We start from the raw sequence: 15,659 nt of genomic DNA, 5'->3' as shown, positions 1-15,659 counted from the left end.
CAAATCTTGCTCCCTTGCCCCCTTTACTCTCCCTTTACTCTAAGTTCATGTTATATGCAGATGGGAGCTGGCCTCATTCTGGCACATGCAGTTATAGTGAATTATACCCACAGGAGAACTTGGGAAGAGGTTCCTAAATGGGAAGAGGTTCGTGTCTGGAAATCACACATGCTGCCAGTGTGAGGGGTTGTCTTGGGAAGAACAAGGAGGCAAAGATCACATCTCACCCTTCTTCCTATGTATCCCTGCCAGACCTCAGCTGTCACGATGGAAGAGACTGGTATAAAAGGAAGAAGTGGGGAAGACTTGATTTTCCTTGACTTGTTGCTTTCAGTGGGACAGCACTGGGAGAAGCCATGAAAGATCTGCTCACATTCTCAGGGCAGCCCAAGGAATGTTAGGCAGAGGGAGATAAGCAGCTGAGGCCCACAAAGGGCTGAATAGTTTAGATAATGCGGCTATGCATTGCTGCTCCTATGTAATCCTGACACTGACTTTCATTTTGAGGACATATGTGAAGGTTAAATAAGCACCTTAACAGATTTAAAAAACAAATCTTTTGGACAAATATATAAGCAAATCTATGTTTTTTGAGTTTTTTTCCTATTCTCCCGTTTTATTCATCATGTGTTTTACTTTTGTGCAATTTTTAAAATATCTACTAAATCTATTCTCACATTTCTACTTTACTGTATTTTGTTCCAATTCCCCATGAACTACACAGGAAAGAGGACCTGCCCTTTTGTTTGTTTGTTTGTTTGTTTGCTTATTAAATACAACTGTGAGTTGAAAAAAAGAAAACCAAGGAAGACATGAGGCCACACATGTCCAGCTTATTTGATCAAAAACAAAGTCCACCCTTGCAGCTTTGTTGATTCATTTCCTCCGAGATTTTCCTGACTAAAATAATGTTTGAGTATCAATGACACACACGGGGGTAGCTGACCTTTACTTGGCACGGAGCGCAAAGGGCAGCAGAAAGGACAATTTTAAGCCAACTTCGTGCTCTCCAGTGCTTTGGAGCTCCAACCTATGCCCAGCTGCCACAGTCCTCAGAGACATTCAAGCAGTTGAGAATAGCCAAAGCCACTGTCAGGCTTTAAAGCATTCTCTCTACTGGTGACTGTCCTCCTCTACTGGAGGAAGCGTCCTCAGCCATCCCAGGGACTGGGTTCTGTTGGTTGTGTCCACCTGCACCAGTGATGCCATCTCTCTGTCCCTGGGAAGTCCAGCTCCTTGTTGTGGTGGGATCAGCAGACTGTCAGGGAGCATGGCCAGGATTTCACCTTCCAGGTAAACAAAACACTTTGCCATACAGAACCAACTCTAAGGATCCATGCTGGCGACAAAAAACCAGTTTCCCTGGGTGAGAGCTTCTTGCTTGGTGAACTGGGGCCAGGTTAACTCCATCATGGAATCACAGAATTATAGAATGGTTGGGGTTGGAAAGGACCTGAGAGATCTTGTAGTTCCAACGCCTCTACTTTGGGCAGGGACACCTTTCACGAGTCCAGGTTGTGTGAAGCCCCATCCCTCCTGGCCTTGAACGCTGCCAGGGATGGATCATCCGAAACCTCTCTGTGCAACCGTGGCAGTGCCTCACCACCCTCAGAGTGAAGACTTTCTATATCTAATCTCAACCTACTGTCTTTCAGTTCAAAGCCTTGCCTATCACTTCATGCCCTTGTCAAAAGTCCCTCTCCAGCTCTCTTGTAGGCCTCCTTTAGGTACTGGAAGGTGCTCTAAGCCCTTCCCAGAACCTTCTCTTCTCCAGGTTGAACAACTTCAACTCTTTCAGAGGAGAGATGCCCCAGCCCTCTGAGCACTTTTGTACCCCTCCTCTGGACTCACTCCAGCAGGTCCATGTGTTTCTTGTGCTAAGGACTCCAGAGCTGGATGCAGTATCCCAAGTGGGATCTCATAAGAGCAAAGTAGAGGGAGAGGATTGTCTTCTTCACCTTCCTCCCAGCTAAGTTCTCCACAGTGGTACCATGAATCCCACCCATCCCAAGGAAATAAAGATGAGAACACATTTTTTCTGTTTCTGAATCCATTACACATCAAATGCAAGAAATTACCATTCAGGAGTAATCTTACTTTTTAGAATTGACCTATTTCTCTGCCCTGAGGTCTTGATTCTTGTGTACAGCCACACAGCTCTGAAATGTATTGTTTACCGCTCTTCCTTCTCTTTCATGGACTCATAAATAAGACTTGATTTCATAAGTTCACATCCCAAACTGACAGGAATGTAGATATTTTTAACAGAATTTTCATTTGGCATTATGATATAGAGTACCTTCTGTGGGAAATTCTGTTTTCTTTCTGTTTGCACTGTCTGTACCTCAGGATTTTCTAATAAGATTTGAAATCCTTTCCCTTCTCTAGCATGAGAACGCACAAATAATTGTCTGAACTGTTTTTGCAATAAATTATGTTACACCAAGATATTTTTCCCTTAATCATGTTAGTAGCTGTGCTGACCTCAAGGGCCTTGCTTGTATGGGTAAGTGTTGCTCATGTGAATAAATATGGCCCAATCCTCTGCTCTGAGTGGAAGCAGGGAAGCTCAGCATCTATTTGGACACAGTTTTCTGTCCTCAGTGAGAGCTGACTTCATGGTGCAGCAGACAGTGAGGCATGGCAGCACAATCTCTTTCTGCTTTTCCAAGAGATAAAGAAGTGACTAAATCAACCTCACGCATGTCCTCTGAAGGACACACATTCCCTGGTTACCTTGTGGACTCCTGCTTGTAGATGTCGATGATGTTCTCCACCAGCAGGTTCCTCTGCAGCCCGTAGACGCCGTGTCGGTCCAGGACCACCTCGTGCCTGCAGGAGGGACAGCGGAAGCGGCCCCCCGACGCCACAGTCGTACCTCCCCTGGTCGGCAGGTAGGGGTTGGAGGCCTGTTCTCGCCAAGCAGCACAAGGAGAGGAAGGTATGGCCGTGAAAAACCATGAAAGCCTCTTCCAAAAGCACCGAATGGTAGGAAACCATTTGTCACTATGCCCAATGAGAGGGTAATTCCGACATGTCACCCCTGGGAAAGCACCTGGTGACTGCTGGGCGAGGGGCCAGTCCCTCAGCTCACGCTCGGCTGTGTCACCACAGCCGACAGGTGGCACTTTCACCTGCTGGGAGCTCAGCCCTGGCACCCAGATACATCAACTTCGGCCTGAAATCACTCCCCCCAGCCGTGTCTCACCGACTATTAAAATTGATCTACCAAAACCTGTAAAAAATGTTGTTTCCCATTCATTCCAGCCAGTCCTGCTTGGGAAGCAGAGCTGTCTGTGGGAAGAAACCTACCTGGAAGATATCACTGGCACACTTCCGACAGAGGTTGTGCTGGCAGGGCAGGATGACCACTGGCTTGGTGAACATCTCCAAACAGATGGGGCAGATCAGCTGTTTCTCCAGGTTGTCCATAGTTTGCTGCTCTTTGGAGAACGACTTGTAGCTCAGGGAGGTGCTCATCCCTAGCTTTTCCCAGGACATGCACTCAGGGCCACGGCCTTGTGGAGAGGTTTTGGGGTTAATTTCCCCTGAGATAAGTCCAAGGCTGTCTGTGATCAGAGGCTCTCTGTGCTGCTCGGGCTGGAGGACATTGTTTGAGCCAGGGGCCGAGCAGAGCCAGGGCTGTTTTTAGCAGCGCTGCGTCACGAGCTGCCGTCCTGCCGTGCCCATATATGCGCGTGAGAGCAGGACAGGCTGGGACAGGTGACAGCTGCCGGGGAGGGGGGAAGGCCCTGGCTCTCCTCACTCACACATGGCAGCCTTCACCCCTTGAGGAGTTGTGGGAGTGATAAGCAAAGGCCATCTGCTCCCTTCCCTTATCTTTGCAGGTCAATGGAGACTGAAGGGCTTGCCCCAGCCTGTGCAGCCACATCCTGCAGCCTAATGGACATTCTGTTGTCAGTGGGCAGCTGTGGCCATGAGAGGCAGGATGTCATTTTGCCCATGTGTTTTGGGAGGCTCCAGGGTCCTACCTTTCCAAGGTGTGATTACTGGAGAGAACAATAGGAGCAATGGCTGCTCTGGAGCTTGAACACTTCAGGGTGTCAACATCTCGCCACCTTGAAAACCAGACTGTCGGACAATTCAGACTTGTTGTGATTTATAACATCTGTATTGTCTCACCCTTCTCGTGAGACTGAAAATAGAATAAAAGTTTTTAAAAAGCCTCTCAGTTGCCCCATCTCTGGGTCAGAAAAGGGTATAATCTGACACCAGACAAACAAAATTGCCCGCCTATAACTGTGCCTAAGTTTGTTTTGGTAAGATTTTGGTCTCAGGAGATGATATAACATAAAAATCCAATGTGACTTTGTGCCATTTGTGCACATTAACTCCATGGGCAGGTTAAATATGCATGAAAAACATTTGAATTTCCTGATGAGAAAAAACCCAGAAGAAATACAGTATGAAAGGCTTTCATTTGTGCTGCTAGAGAATAGGTACTAATTGTATATGCTCTCTCTCTGATAGATTGATTCAAATATATTTTAGTTTTGGGCACTGCTGTGTTTATATTTGTTTATTAGACACTGATATCCCTTTCAGCTTGGCACTTGTTCCAGAGTTATTTTTAAAATGACAATTTCCCAGATAATTTGTGACATGTGATGCCTGATCTTAAGGGAAAGCCATCTGTGCTTCTAGTTGCCAATAATTTATCACACAACTGTACAAGCAATAAATATCTCATCTTCAAATTTAAGCCAAAGTCCCCACACTACTGTATAAAATCACTTTGCCACCTTACTGTACATGTAATCAGAATATTTTATTCTCTTTCAGTCAATAACTACTATAGTTTCTCAGTTCAGTGTCTTGTAGAAACCTTTAATGTTTATTCTGCCTTATGACTGTATAGGACTAGCATCTGAAAAATGCAATAGAGCAGCTGACTGAATGCCCCATGCATCCAGGGACAGACCCCCAATTCTAAAGCAGGGCCCTCAGTCTGCATGCAACACCAGTCTGGAAACGGTGCACTTCAGGAAAATATAAAAGTGAAGGTTTTCATGGATTTCTGCACGAAAATGAATACTATCCTCTGCATGCAATTGTAATAAGTAACATTAAATTAAATGCATTATTGACTATTTTATTTTCAGTGCCTTACATGCTTCTTAAGTGTTTGAGTGAACTCCTGTATTCATTTGTAGCCCAACAAGCTGAAAATTCCCCTGTGTAAACTTACACACATTTGTAAGCAGTCCCATAGAAACAAATCGATTTTTCTAAGTCTTGCATTCATGGGAAGTTAGTCACAGCTTAGTTAAACCCACCTGAAATCACACCTTTGCTTCGACTGCCTGGTGCGGACAAGAGCCTGGAGTCCAGTGGGAGAAGCTGCTCTGGCAGCTGAGCTGTGGACAGCTGGGGCTTTTGGCAGGGCTGGCAGGGAGCCTTCCCTGGCAGCAGCAAGAAGATATTTCTCTTCTTTCCCTGCCCTCATAGCTGGGTCAGAGGTGACTTTTGCATCTGGAGGAATCTGAATGCCTCATTCTCGCCCTCCTCCTTTGAGTCAGCTGCCCCTTGCACAGCAAAACCTGCTTCAATAAGGGGCTCTGAATTAAATGAGGAAAGCCATCCTCATCTGGCAGGGTACTTCCACCTTACTGCCCAGGCAGAAACAGAGAAATTCTGGAGGGAAAAGCTGAAGGCTGGAAATGTCAGCACACAAAAACACCTGCATATGCTGATGTAGGGAAGGGGGTGTTCATGGCATGCAAAAAAAGCCATGCTGTGCCTCTGGAGAATGAACTGAGGCACCTCTCAGGGTGTAACACCCCTCTGGGATGTGATTCTGGTGATTTTATACCTACCCACAGTAAACCCCAGAAGCCTTCTGTTGAGTGGCTGAGCAGGACATCTGATGCATCTGCAGAGGACATCTGGTGACAACAAGGTGAGGGACAGTGCGCTGCTGGTTTTCCCCTTATGTGTGCTGAAGCATGCTGACATGGAACAGGCACCAAACAGCACAACCAAAGAGCAGGAGTCAACAAAACAAAGATAAACCCACCTTTTGCAACCAGGCCTGAGCTGAAATATTTTTCTGGCAGGAACGTGTATTCCAGACATGTGAAAAATTAGTACAGGTTTTTCTGACAAGGTGAACCACAGCAATAAATTACAGGTAAAGAAATGCAGAGGTTTGACCCCACCTGCAAAGGCAGGATGAGAAATGGCAGGAAAGCCACACATTGTATGACCACTCTGCAAGAAGGAGGAAGAGAAGAGCCAAGGCCAAGACACTGAGGAGAAAAAGGAAGATCCTACCGCTGGTCTTCAGCAGGGACTACTTAGGATAAGCTTCAAAGAACTCGCACTGAGAAAGAACCTGGCACCCTCCTGTCTCTCCCTGGCAGCCCTGTCCCCCTCCTCTTCCTCCCCTTCCACTCCTGCAGGGGAAGGCCACCAGCACACACAGTTGTCCACCTCTGAAGAGTAACCAAGTCAAGCCATCTCTCAAGGGACAAACAAAGGGCAAGAGGAGTTGCTTTAACATTCCTCCTGGACAGAAAATCTGGATGTCTGCCAGCCATCACCAAGAAAAAATAAATTTTTTTTTCAGTATTGCTTGTCTGGGAGTGTTACGTGACTTTGTTGACATAACCAGAACACTAATTCCTAAATACAGGCTTGCTTTTACAGACATTCCTTCTAACTACTCTATTTTGCAGCGAAATAACAGCTTGTGGCCTGTGGACTGATGGCCTGGAACCTGGAAAGCTGGCTGCAAAGCAGTGGGCTTAGGAGAGGGATTTGGAGGAGGAAAGAGAGGTTGAGTGATGTCCAGGTTCAGGTTTCAATGCCATAATGACATCTCTGGGCTTTGCATTCACAGAATTCCCCTCTGCAACCTCTTATCTTGTATCAGAGTTGTGAAGCTCTTGTGTGTCACTCAGAAAATCAGCCCTGTGGCTCTCTCGCATGACTGGAAAACAAAGAGAAAAATCATATTTTGGCCAGAGGATGCTGTCAAAAATATGCTCCCACATGAGTTGTTTCTCCAATGAGCCTGCAGAGACAAAGTGCACTCTGCAAGGAGCAGACTTCTTGTGCAGGCATCCTGTTCTGGACATGGTGGGTGGTGAGAAGCATCCTGGTCCATGGGTTGACAGCTTCTTGGCCTGCTGCCACCCCACCTTCTGCCTGTCCTGGGGCATGAGCAAGCACCCTGCCACCCAGTCCAGGAGCCAGCAGACCTCTACACTGGCAGCTGCCTAAAACAGCTGGGAGCTGCCCATCATCCCCTGGGCAGGGATCAACACCGATCCCCACCCCGCTGCCTCCAGCAGCTCCCCACACTGCTGAGGCTGGTGGGACTCACCTGCAGGCTTCCCACAACAGCCCAGCTGCTGTAGGAAGAGGACAGAGCTGGTGGGTGCCTGAGCAATACAACATCCTAACAAAAACGAGGTTGCCATCTCCAATTCTGCCTACCCAAATGTGAGACTTAGGGCAAAATGATGATCCATCCTTCTCCTCTTCCCATAATGCTACGTCTGCTTGTTGTTCTGGCTGAAAAGATTTGCATTTTTAACCAAGCATGCCTCGGGGAGGCTAGGGGAGGTTCTCCATCAATCTCACCTTTTGTCTGTGCCCATTTACCCTGCCAGAACAGTCCCATGGGAGCCGGTGGCAAGCACCAGCATTCCCACCTACATGCCAGCAATGCTGCAGAGACTCAGATTTCACTTACATTGGCAACAAGTTCATGAGCCAACAAGGCAGCTATAAGATGAAGCCCTCCTACCTATACAAGTGCAAACTGCAAATTATATTTTGCATTTCATGATTTTATTGTGATCGATATACATGCCATGATAAAAACTGAGACTACCCTTGTGTGTGACTCAATTTATGCAGCCAAAGAGAGCCTCTGCAACAGAGACAAGTGCTTTCAAAAACACTTGCCTTTGAGACTGACATTTTTTCCATTCAACACACACACACACATATATACATATATATATATCTGTCTTTGTGTACCTCATATGTGATGACAAGCCATATGTGGTCAGTATTTGGAGACCTTCTAAAAACAGTCTGAGGGTTGGTTTCAGATCTCCTGGAAAACAAAGACCAGCACGGGAGATAATGACATCTTTAGAAAGTTTCTTTTGCACATATGAAATCACAGCAGAAGAGGAAAGCTCAAAGCATTTCAAGGGTGAGTCACTGGGAGCACATCAAATGTATGGGGCGTGAGACTTCAGGAACCAGCTACAAAGACCAGACAGAGGGAGGATGTCTGCCCTTTTCTTTGTAATAGAGGATGGACACTGCCCTGAGTTGAACTGTGCTCAAAAGCAGCCTTCTCTGGGTTTATCCATGCTCAAGAACCTTCCACAGTTTGTAGCAAACTGGGAGAAACATGGGATAGAAGGGTATATGAATTAGATAATAACTTCTGTTCCAAATGAATCAGTGGTACCAACATCAATGATAGCAGATAAACCTCAGAGATTTGGATTAAAAGACCTTGGAACAGTGAGAGTCTGTGGACAAACTGCATCAAGGACTCTTTCCTGCATGCTGTGGTTCTGCCATCATTGTGACACCAAGACAGGAGGTCACTGCCCCACCTGTCTGCCCTGGGAGAAGGAAGATCCTTTGGCTTCCTTCTGCCCTCCAGCAGTGCCAGCAAGCCAGAAGAAACCTATCACCCAGCTTTAGGGGACACAGGGAAACAAAGTCCTCTTGAAAGAAAGTCCTGGTTTCCTCAGAGTCCTCAATATCAGGATGAGAAATGGTGCTCAGGCCATACCCTTCAGGCAGGCAGGGTGACCCTGTGAGGTGATTAACATGAGGCATTTACCATGTTCCTTGCAGTTATCAGTATTGTCTAAGTCTCAAAATCAGTGAGCCTGAAAAGACCAGATGTAGGATAACAAACATGAAATGAACAGTTCAGCATTTCCCCAAACCATATGCAACTTTACAAACCTGGAGAGTCCCAAACCCTTTTGCCCTCCACTCATCACTGCTAGAAAGAGATCCATATTTCACAGCCAAGGGATAAAAGTATGTCCAAAGGGCTGGGGGAAGTATTGCATGTGGGAAATAATAGCACTGCGCTACTGTCTACCTAAAAATAGGTCCTTTCCAGGACTAGGGACAAGTTTCACAGATAACAGGAACAGGCTTGCTTTTCCACACCCCCAAACCTACCCTGCAGTGAAAATGAGACATGAAGAAAGAAAGGGTATAAGTAAAACAAAAGCAGCTAGAAAACGGGGTGAGCACACCAGTTAGAAAAGTGGGGAAATCCTACTTCCTTTTGAAGAGTAAGCAAGCAAGTACTTGACTACTTCAACACAACCCTCTGCTTTTCAAATGCACCCCTGACCCTTTCCCTGCTACTTTGCTATTGCAGCATCCCACGAAAGCCTGTTTGTAAATCATGGCTCGATGTCTCCCCTACTAGCAGAAAGGGGGGAATGGTGAATCCTCCCCAGGTACCTGCATTTTGTGGAATAACAGGGATGTTTGATTCTGGAATGCAGGAGGTGGCACAGAAGGGACAGTGCTAGGGGGCCTCCTAAGCATATTAGAATTTAAGGAAAAGGGTATTGCAGAACTTTAACAACAGGAATTTTGACTGGGTGACAGATTTGTGTTCTGCTCTGGACTTAACAGACCACAGCACTCCAAACCCCAGTGCTGCAGCCCCAGGTCTGTCAGTAGGAAAGGAGAGTGATGTTCAGCAGAGAGGGATCTGTGTTTCACAGCACAGATCCAGCTCAGGCTTCCCAGCTGGCACCAGCTCATCACTTCACAGGGATACAGCCCTGTCCCAGTGTCAGGTTTCTCCCTAGCCTTGGTCTGCTTGACATAAGCCACTCTTGATGCTATTTCAGTATGCTCTCCATTGCTCAGCTGGCAGATTTTTTTTTTCCAGGACAATGCTCAGGTCCATAGCACAAAGGAGAGACTGATTTTAAGTTTGTACTCAGCACAAACTTTATACCACATCAGAGACCTGCTGAGACTCCATCCCAACTCCCCAGGATGGTCTAGGTTATGTTCTCATCCAACCCCATCTTGAGGGAAATTCTTTCAGGAGAGAATAGAGATTCAGTGCTTGAAGATAAAGGGTCAAATATTTCCATATTACAGCTAAAGAAAAATACTGTGTGTGGTGGCAGAAAAGTTTTCACACAGTAAGTTGCTAACAGAACCAGGAAAGTGTCTGTTTATCAAGTGGCTGGTGTCAGAGGTAACAAATGTTCTTAGGGTTTTGGGTTTTTTTAATTCTTCTGTTTTCCTTTTATTTCCTTTTGCTATATGCCCTGCAAATGGTTTCAAGGCATATAGAAAAACCAGCACGACTCTTAATTCCTGAGTACCAATGCCTTTTTTTTCCTTTTGAAAGTCAGATAAGAAGAGAAAGTTTTCCTTTTGGCCATTTTACAGTCAGGTTCTTTCACCCACTCCTTTACATGAGATTTTAGTGAGCACAGGGGAGCACAGCAGTTGAGAAAGAGATGCAGGCATTTGCAAGGAAAACAACAGGAAAAGCCTTCAAGCCAGGCACTTTTAGCTATGATCAGAAATGCCATCCACTGTGACATTGTGTTCATTGTACCAAGCAGCAGTTTATTGCATTAACGTCCTTTTGAATTATCACTTCAGGAAGCATCTCAAGCACGCCGGCCCATGTCCACACACGTGGTGTTGCATCACCCTCTCCCCACACCAGGCTGTTCCCTAGGAGTCAGCCCTTCTGATTCTGGCACAGTTTAGGGAATGCAAGGGAAGAAAGGGTGAATGGCAAGTCCTTTCACCATAGCATAACTCAGATTTTGTGTGTCTTCTAAAAGGCCTTGACCTTGCCACGGAGGGGGCAGCTTTGCAGTAAGATTTGTGTTCTGCCTGTGCTGACTGAGGATGCACATCTCTCACTACACAGTTCTACCCTCTGCAGTCAGGATTGGGCAACATGAACCAATAGTTCACGGCTACATGAACCAATAATTCACAGCAACAGAGAACACCATAATTGTCTGATATGATGATCTGGATGGAAGACAAAGAGTTGGGGCTGGCTGTCTTCCTTTCCTTCCAAAATTCTCCCCCTGATGCAGCCAACAGAGCTTGTCATCAGTCTGGAGGGTGACCCCCTGTGGCCCCAGCCATCAGCACTGAGGGAGGCTGTTCCAGCATTGAATGTGAGGGAAGGTGTGCTGCTGTGAGCTGAACGTGCTCCTTTGTCCCACCACAAGAAGCTGCTGGGAAAACAGGGCAGATCCCACGTTCCCTGTCACTGCACCCTTTGGATCAGGAGAAGACAAGTTGGGGAGAGAACAGGCATATGCAGGGCACAGGGAGGGCTGTGATATGGTGGCAAAGCAGAGCACAGGATCAGTGCCAGAGCTGCTGTGCATTTCCACTGTCACAGCTAATGGAGCCTGCAAACAAGGAAAGGTAAAGACAGAGCCTTTGATGGATCTACTTATTGCAAGTTTTGCTTCCTCATGTCACTTATGTTGCTCTTTTTATAATGCTGTGGTGTCACCTCCCTTTATCTCTACCCTGTTGTAGATGTGCAGAAAATCTTACTTCAGATAATCCTTAGGTAAGAGGTGACAAGCTGAAGCAGTACCTGGCCTTGTTCTGATGCTTCTGATAATTCCAAAGCCTGTAATGCAAACATGAGATGGGTGATAATAGATTTATGTAAGAGTAGACTACAAATCACATCTCTTCCAGTTACCCACGTAGTATGGCCTTGGTGCTATTTCCATCCCTAATCAGTGCTATGAAGCACTTCACAACAAGCTGACAGCTTTCCAGCAGCATTGTTTTGTGCACAAATTTGTACTCAAGGCGCCTTTTGGGCCTTGGTTCCCCATATCCCACAGTGATACAGCTGCTACTTGCCATCGTGCTGCTGGGACTGGGGCTGCTGTGAGATCCTGCTGGGAGTTTCTCTCAGGACTGCATCTCTCATCTTGTGATAGCTCAGCTCCCAAGGTAGAGGGCTGCAGTGTTTTCAGAGGAATCCTTAAGTCACTAGCTCTAATTACAGCTCAAAGGAGAGGGGATCTTGGCAGGGGAGGAAGATTTCTACTCATCACTGAACTTCTTATTGTACTCCTGACAGACACATTGAGGAACCTCAGGAGTCATACCCAGAGGCTTCGTCCCATTCCACACCAGTGTCCACAGCTGCCTTTGCCAGCAGAGGATGCCTCTGCCATCCCTGACCTTCATCACAGATATTCACCAGGGACCTCATTTCTGCAGCCAAAATGGGGCAGGTGTGGCTGTCACTAACCTTTAGCATTCCACAGAACATGGCAAGGAGCCTGACACGAGCTAGGTGGTCACAGAGTAACAGTTCACTGTCCCCTTCAGCTAGCAATGTCAGCAGGCAATCAGTAACACTGAAATCCCACTTAATCCAGAAGAGATGAATTAAGAATGGAAATAAAATAATTCATCCATGACAAAGCCATTAATATCCATCCAAAACAGATTATATTTATGGAATACTTAAAAAACTATACAGGTTCCTACCCTTGCTGATCTTAATTGGCAAGACCTCTTACCCATCATCAGGTGTTTGGGTGACGTTCCTGAGAAGGGGCGATGCTTCCTTAGAAGCCTTCTCTGCATGTAACATCTCAGGTTGCATTCAGTGGGGTACTCCTGATATGTCAGGTCTCATAACTAGTCCCTTGGGCTCCTGAAATGTGTCCAGACAAGATGCTTATTCCCAGAACTGAAGTCATGCATCATTCCCTTTCAGGGAAGTACGTCTCTTTAACAAGCCAGGTGTCATCCAGTCGGGCAGGAAGAAGGTGCCAACTCTCCCAGCCTTTCTCTGGTGACTTGTTTACATGTTTCCATGTGAAATGTTTTTTTATACCTGACCTCACAAGGTACATGGAGATGGAAGTTGAACAACAGAGCTTCTCAAGGAGCCAATGGGGAGAGCAGGAAACCTTTCTTCATCTTGGTGTTCTCATTTTTAGCCCTTCCCTCACTTTACAGCTTTCTTAGGGAAGCATGTCCAGCATGTGGGAGGCAGAAAGAGCCTCTTGTCTCTGACCCAAGCCTGGCGTTGTCCCCACTCCTCCCTCCACCCCAAATGCTGTAGGAGCCATGCAGGAGGGCAGAAAAGTGCTGAACCTTTTCTTTCCAGTTTAGGGAGGAAACTGTGCTGCCAGCTGGCTAATGGGTATCTCTGTGTGGTCCCTGTGTGAGGCCACTTTGTAAGACTGGCAGGAGAATGTTTGAGGGAAGTGGAAGATGCAAAGGGAAAAAGACACAAGAGGGTAAGGAAGGAAACTGTGCGTGCATGCACAGCAGTAAGTCCCAGGATGTTGTCTGCATTGAACAGGTCCTTTAAAGGTGATTTCTCAAGCCCTGCACAATGCCTCCAACTCCTCTGCTAATTTGCAGCACCACAGCATCCTGCTTCTCATCCTTCCCACATCAACCTTCATCTCCTTTATCCTCTTCTGTGAAGGGGTGAACTGTCTGACCCTCTCCCTGAAAAGACAAGTCCCATCAACCAGGGAGCAGCCTCTGCTTGAGCAGGCAAGGACTGCTCCCCTTGCTTCTGTTCCCAGCAATAGCTTGAAGCAACACATCTCCTCCAAACCAAGGCTGACTAGGCTCACATACTTTGCTGTATTCTGGTTTTGCCCACCAGAATACTGACAGCAGGCAGGGCAAAGAAGAGATGTTTACATTATTACAGAAGAAAAAAAAAAAGAGAAAAAGAAAATAGTGGCATTGAGATATCAAGCCAGTGCTTTTCCCATGACAGCACTCAGGCTTAGCATTGGAGCCAAGGTATTGTTAGCTGGCCAGGTAATGCTAAAGGAATGAAATCATTCTTATTTTTGCCAAGAAGAAAGGCCATCCTGTCTCTTGAATAGGGAAGAAATTGGAAGACCTCTATACCAAATTAGTGAAATTCTCAGGATTGGAAGAATTTGGGGTTTTAGCACAAAATTTTTTAGAACGTGAGAAGTGCTTTGTTCACCCACAAGGAAAACTTTCTTGGTCAACACAGCCTGAGGGGTAAGGTGTGGAGGAAGGCAGGCTGTCTGCTCCTTACTGTGTCAGGAGGGCCTGCAGCATGCCTGGATATGAGGGAATAGCCACGCTGATTTAATCTTCAAAGCCAGTAAATGAAGCCTGGTTTTCTCTCATTTCCCCACCTACCTCTTTTATAAGTTTATCTGTCTTGGCAACTGAGTATATGTTTTTATTTTCTTTTTGTCTTAACCTGTCTTGCATTAAGTATGATTTCAGTGTAATTGGATACTAATGACTTGTTCCTTGCCAAAGGATGTGGTAAAACTCCACGTAGAGCTTGGGGCACCTTACCAGCACTTTGGGTTGCCAGCTTGTTCTCCTTGATATCCAGAGCATTGTGAAGCAGATATCCACTGCATTGTGTGCAAACATCCACAGCAATGTCCCTTCCTTCAGCTGCAGCCCCCATACTCTCCCCTGGACAAGAGTCAGGCAAGGAGAAGTATAGAAGCATTCTAGAAATGTATTACCCCTTCTCATTTCTAGCTCTTACATGTATTCACTCCTTTATTTGTCCACTAGCCTGATTTCCCAGCTCTGGCTCCAGCTTTCTTTAGGCATTTGGAGTGTTTGTTATGACCAAGGCTCTGTCTCAAACCATTAGTTTTGGCTGCAGCCCTCTCTATGGCGCAAGCAGGACCCATCTCACTGGGTCCTGCTTTCAGAATTGCCAGACACCACGTTGCAGCTGTTTTGGAATGCAGTACATGCTGCATTAGGCAAAATGGAGCAGCCTTGTTTGCTCAGAGAAATTCTGTTGGATCTACACGGAAATCCAAGAGACTATCTTTCTCTAACATCATTCTCCATCCCATCACTGCAGGAGAGGTAGCATCCCTGGGATCTCTGAGCTCATACATGGAAGCCCTCTATCCTGCCTGGCCTGGGCATGCAGTGGATCATCTCTCTGGCTGCCAACTGGAGGAATATGTGTGAGTCCAAGATGCCCAAATAGAAAAAGGCAACACCTCCACCCCTGCAGACTCTTGCTTGCAATTACACCCTTCCTATTGTTATACACCCACCATCTATTTGGACACACTCACCTCCTTCCATTCACTTTGTGGTTTTTCTGGTTAATTCAAGGGAAAATAAAACACATTTGCAAGAGAGAAAATATTTGCAAGTCTTTGCTTATGAAGGATATGCTCCTTCCAGTTTATCCCCCTGCACTAGCCTGAGGCAGTCTGGAAGAATTTGGCCTCATCTTCACTACCCACCTTACTTGCACCTCACAAAGTAAAGTGAGAAAGGACGAAAATGAAGAGAGATTGGACTGAATAACAGGTCTAAAGTGAGCTGTCTGTGGACACAGACAGTGGCTCTACCTCTCACCTACTGAATACATTCCCCACTTCTCACTCCTTGCTCCCACTCCATGCTTTTTTCTTCATTACCTCAGCACAACACTCCTCCTCCAGGCTGCAGTTTGGCAAGCACCTGCAAGAGGCTGAGCTGCCCTGGCCAGCAGGATAGAGCAGCCTGGGCTTCTCACACAAGGTTTGGTCCCCTCATTAGCACCATCTGAGCTGATTCACTTCACTGACCATTGGAAAATTACCCACCTTGTTGGCTAGTCATGG

General features: G+C 46.4%; 1 protein-coding gene across 2 annotated transcripts in view; it reads right to left on the bottom strand.

Annotated features, from left to right (window-relative positions):
- The window catches only part of TRIM55 (tripartite motif containing 55), a 37,361-nt gene extending 33,754 nt beyond the window's left edge, over positions 1-3,607 (bottom strand). For both annotated transcript variants that reach the window (XM_030971019.1, XM_030971020.1), the window contains exons 1-2: positions 3,313-3,607; positions 2,737-2,909 (exon numbers count right to left, since the gene is read on the bottom strand). In XM_030971019.1, coding sequence (XP_030826879.1) covers positions 2,737-2,909; positions 3,313-3,501 — 362 coding nt within the window. In that variant the 5' untranslated portion in view covers positions 3,502-3,607. The remainder of the gene's footprint in view (positions 1-2,736; positions 2,910-3,312) is intronic.
- Between the last annotated feature and the right edge of the window lie 12,052 nt (positions 3,608-15,659).

The sequence above is a fragment of the Camarhynchus parvulus genome, chromosome 2, assembly GCF_901933205.1.
Source record: "Camarhynchus parvulus chromosome 2, STF_HiC, whole genome shotgun sequence".
NCBI classification, from domain to species: Eukaryota; Metazoa; Chordata; class Aves; order Passeriformes; family Thraupidae; genus Camarhynchus; species Camarhynchus parvulus.
This window is presented reverse-complemented; position numbering and strand designations above follow the sequence as displayed.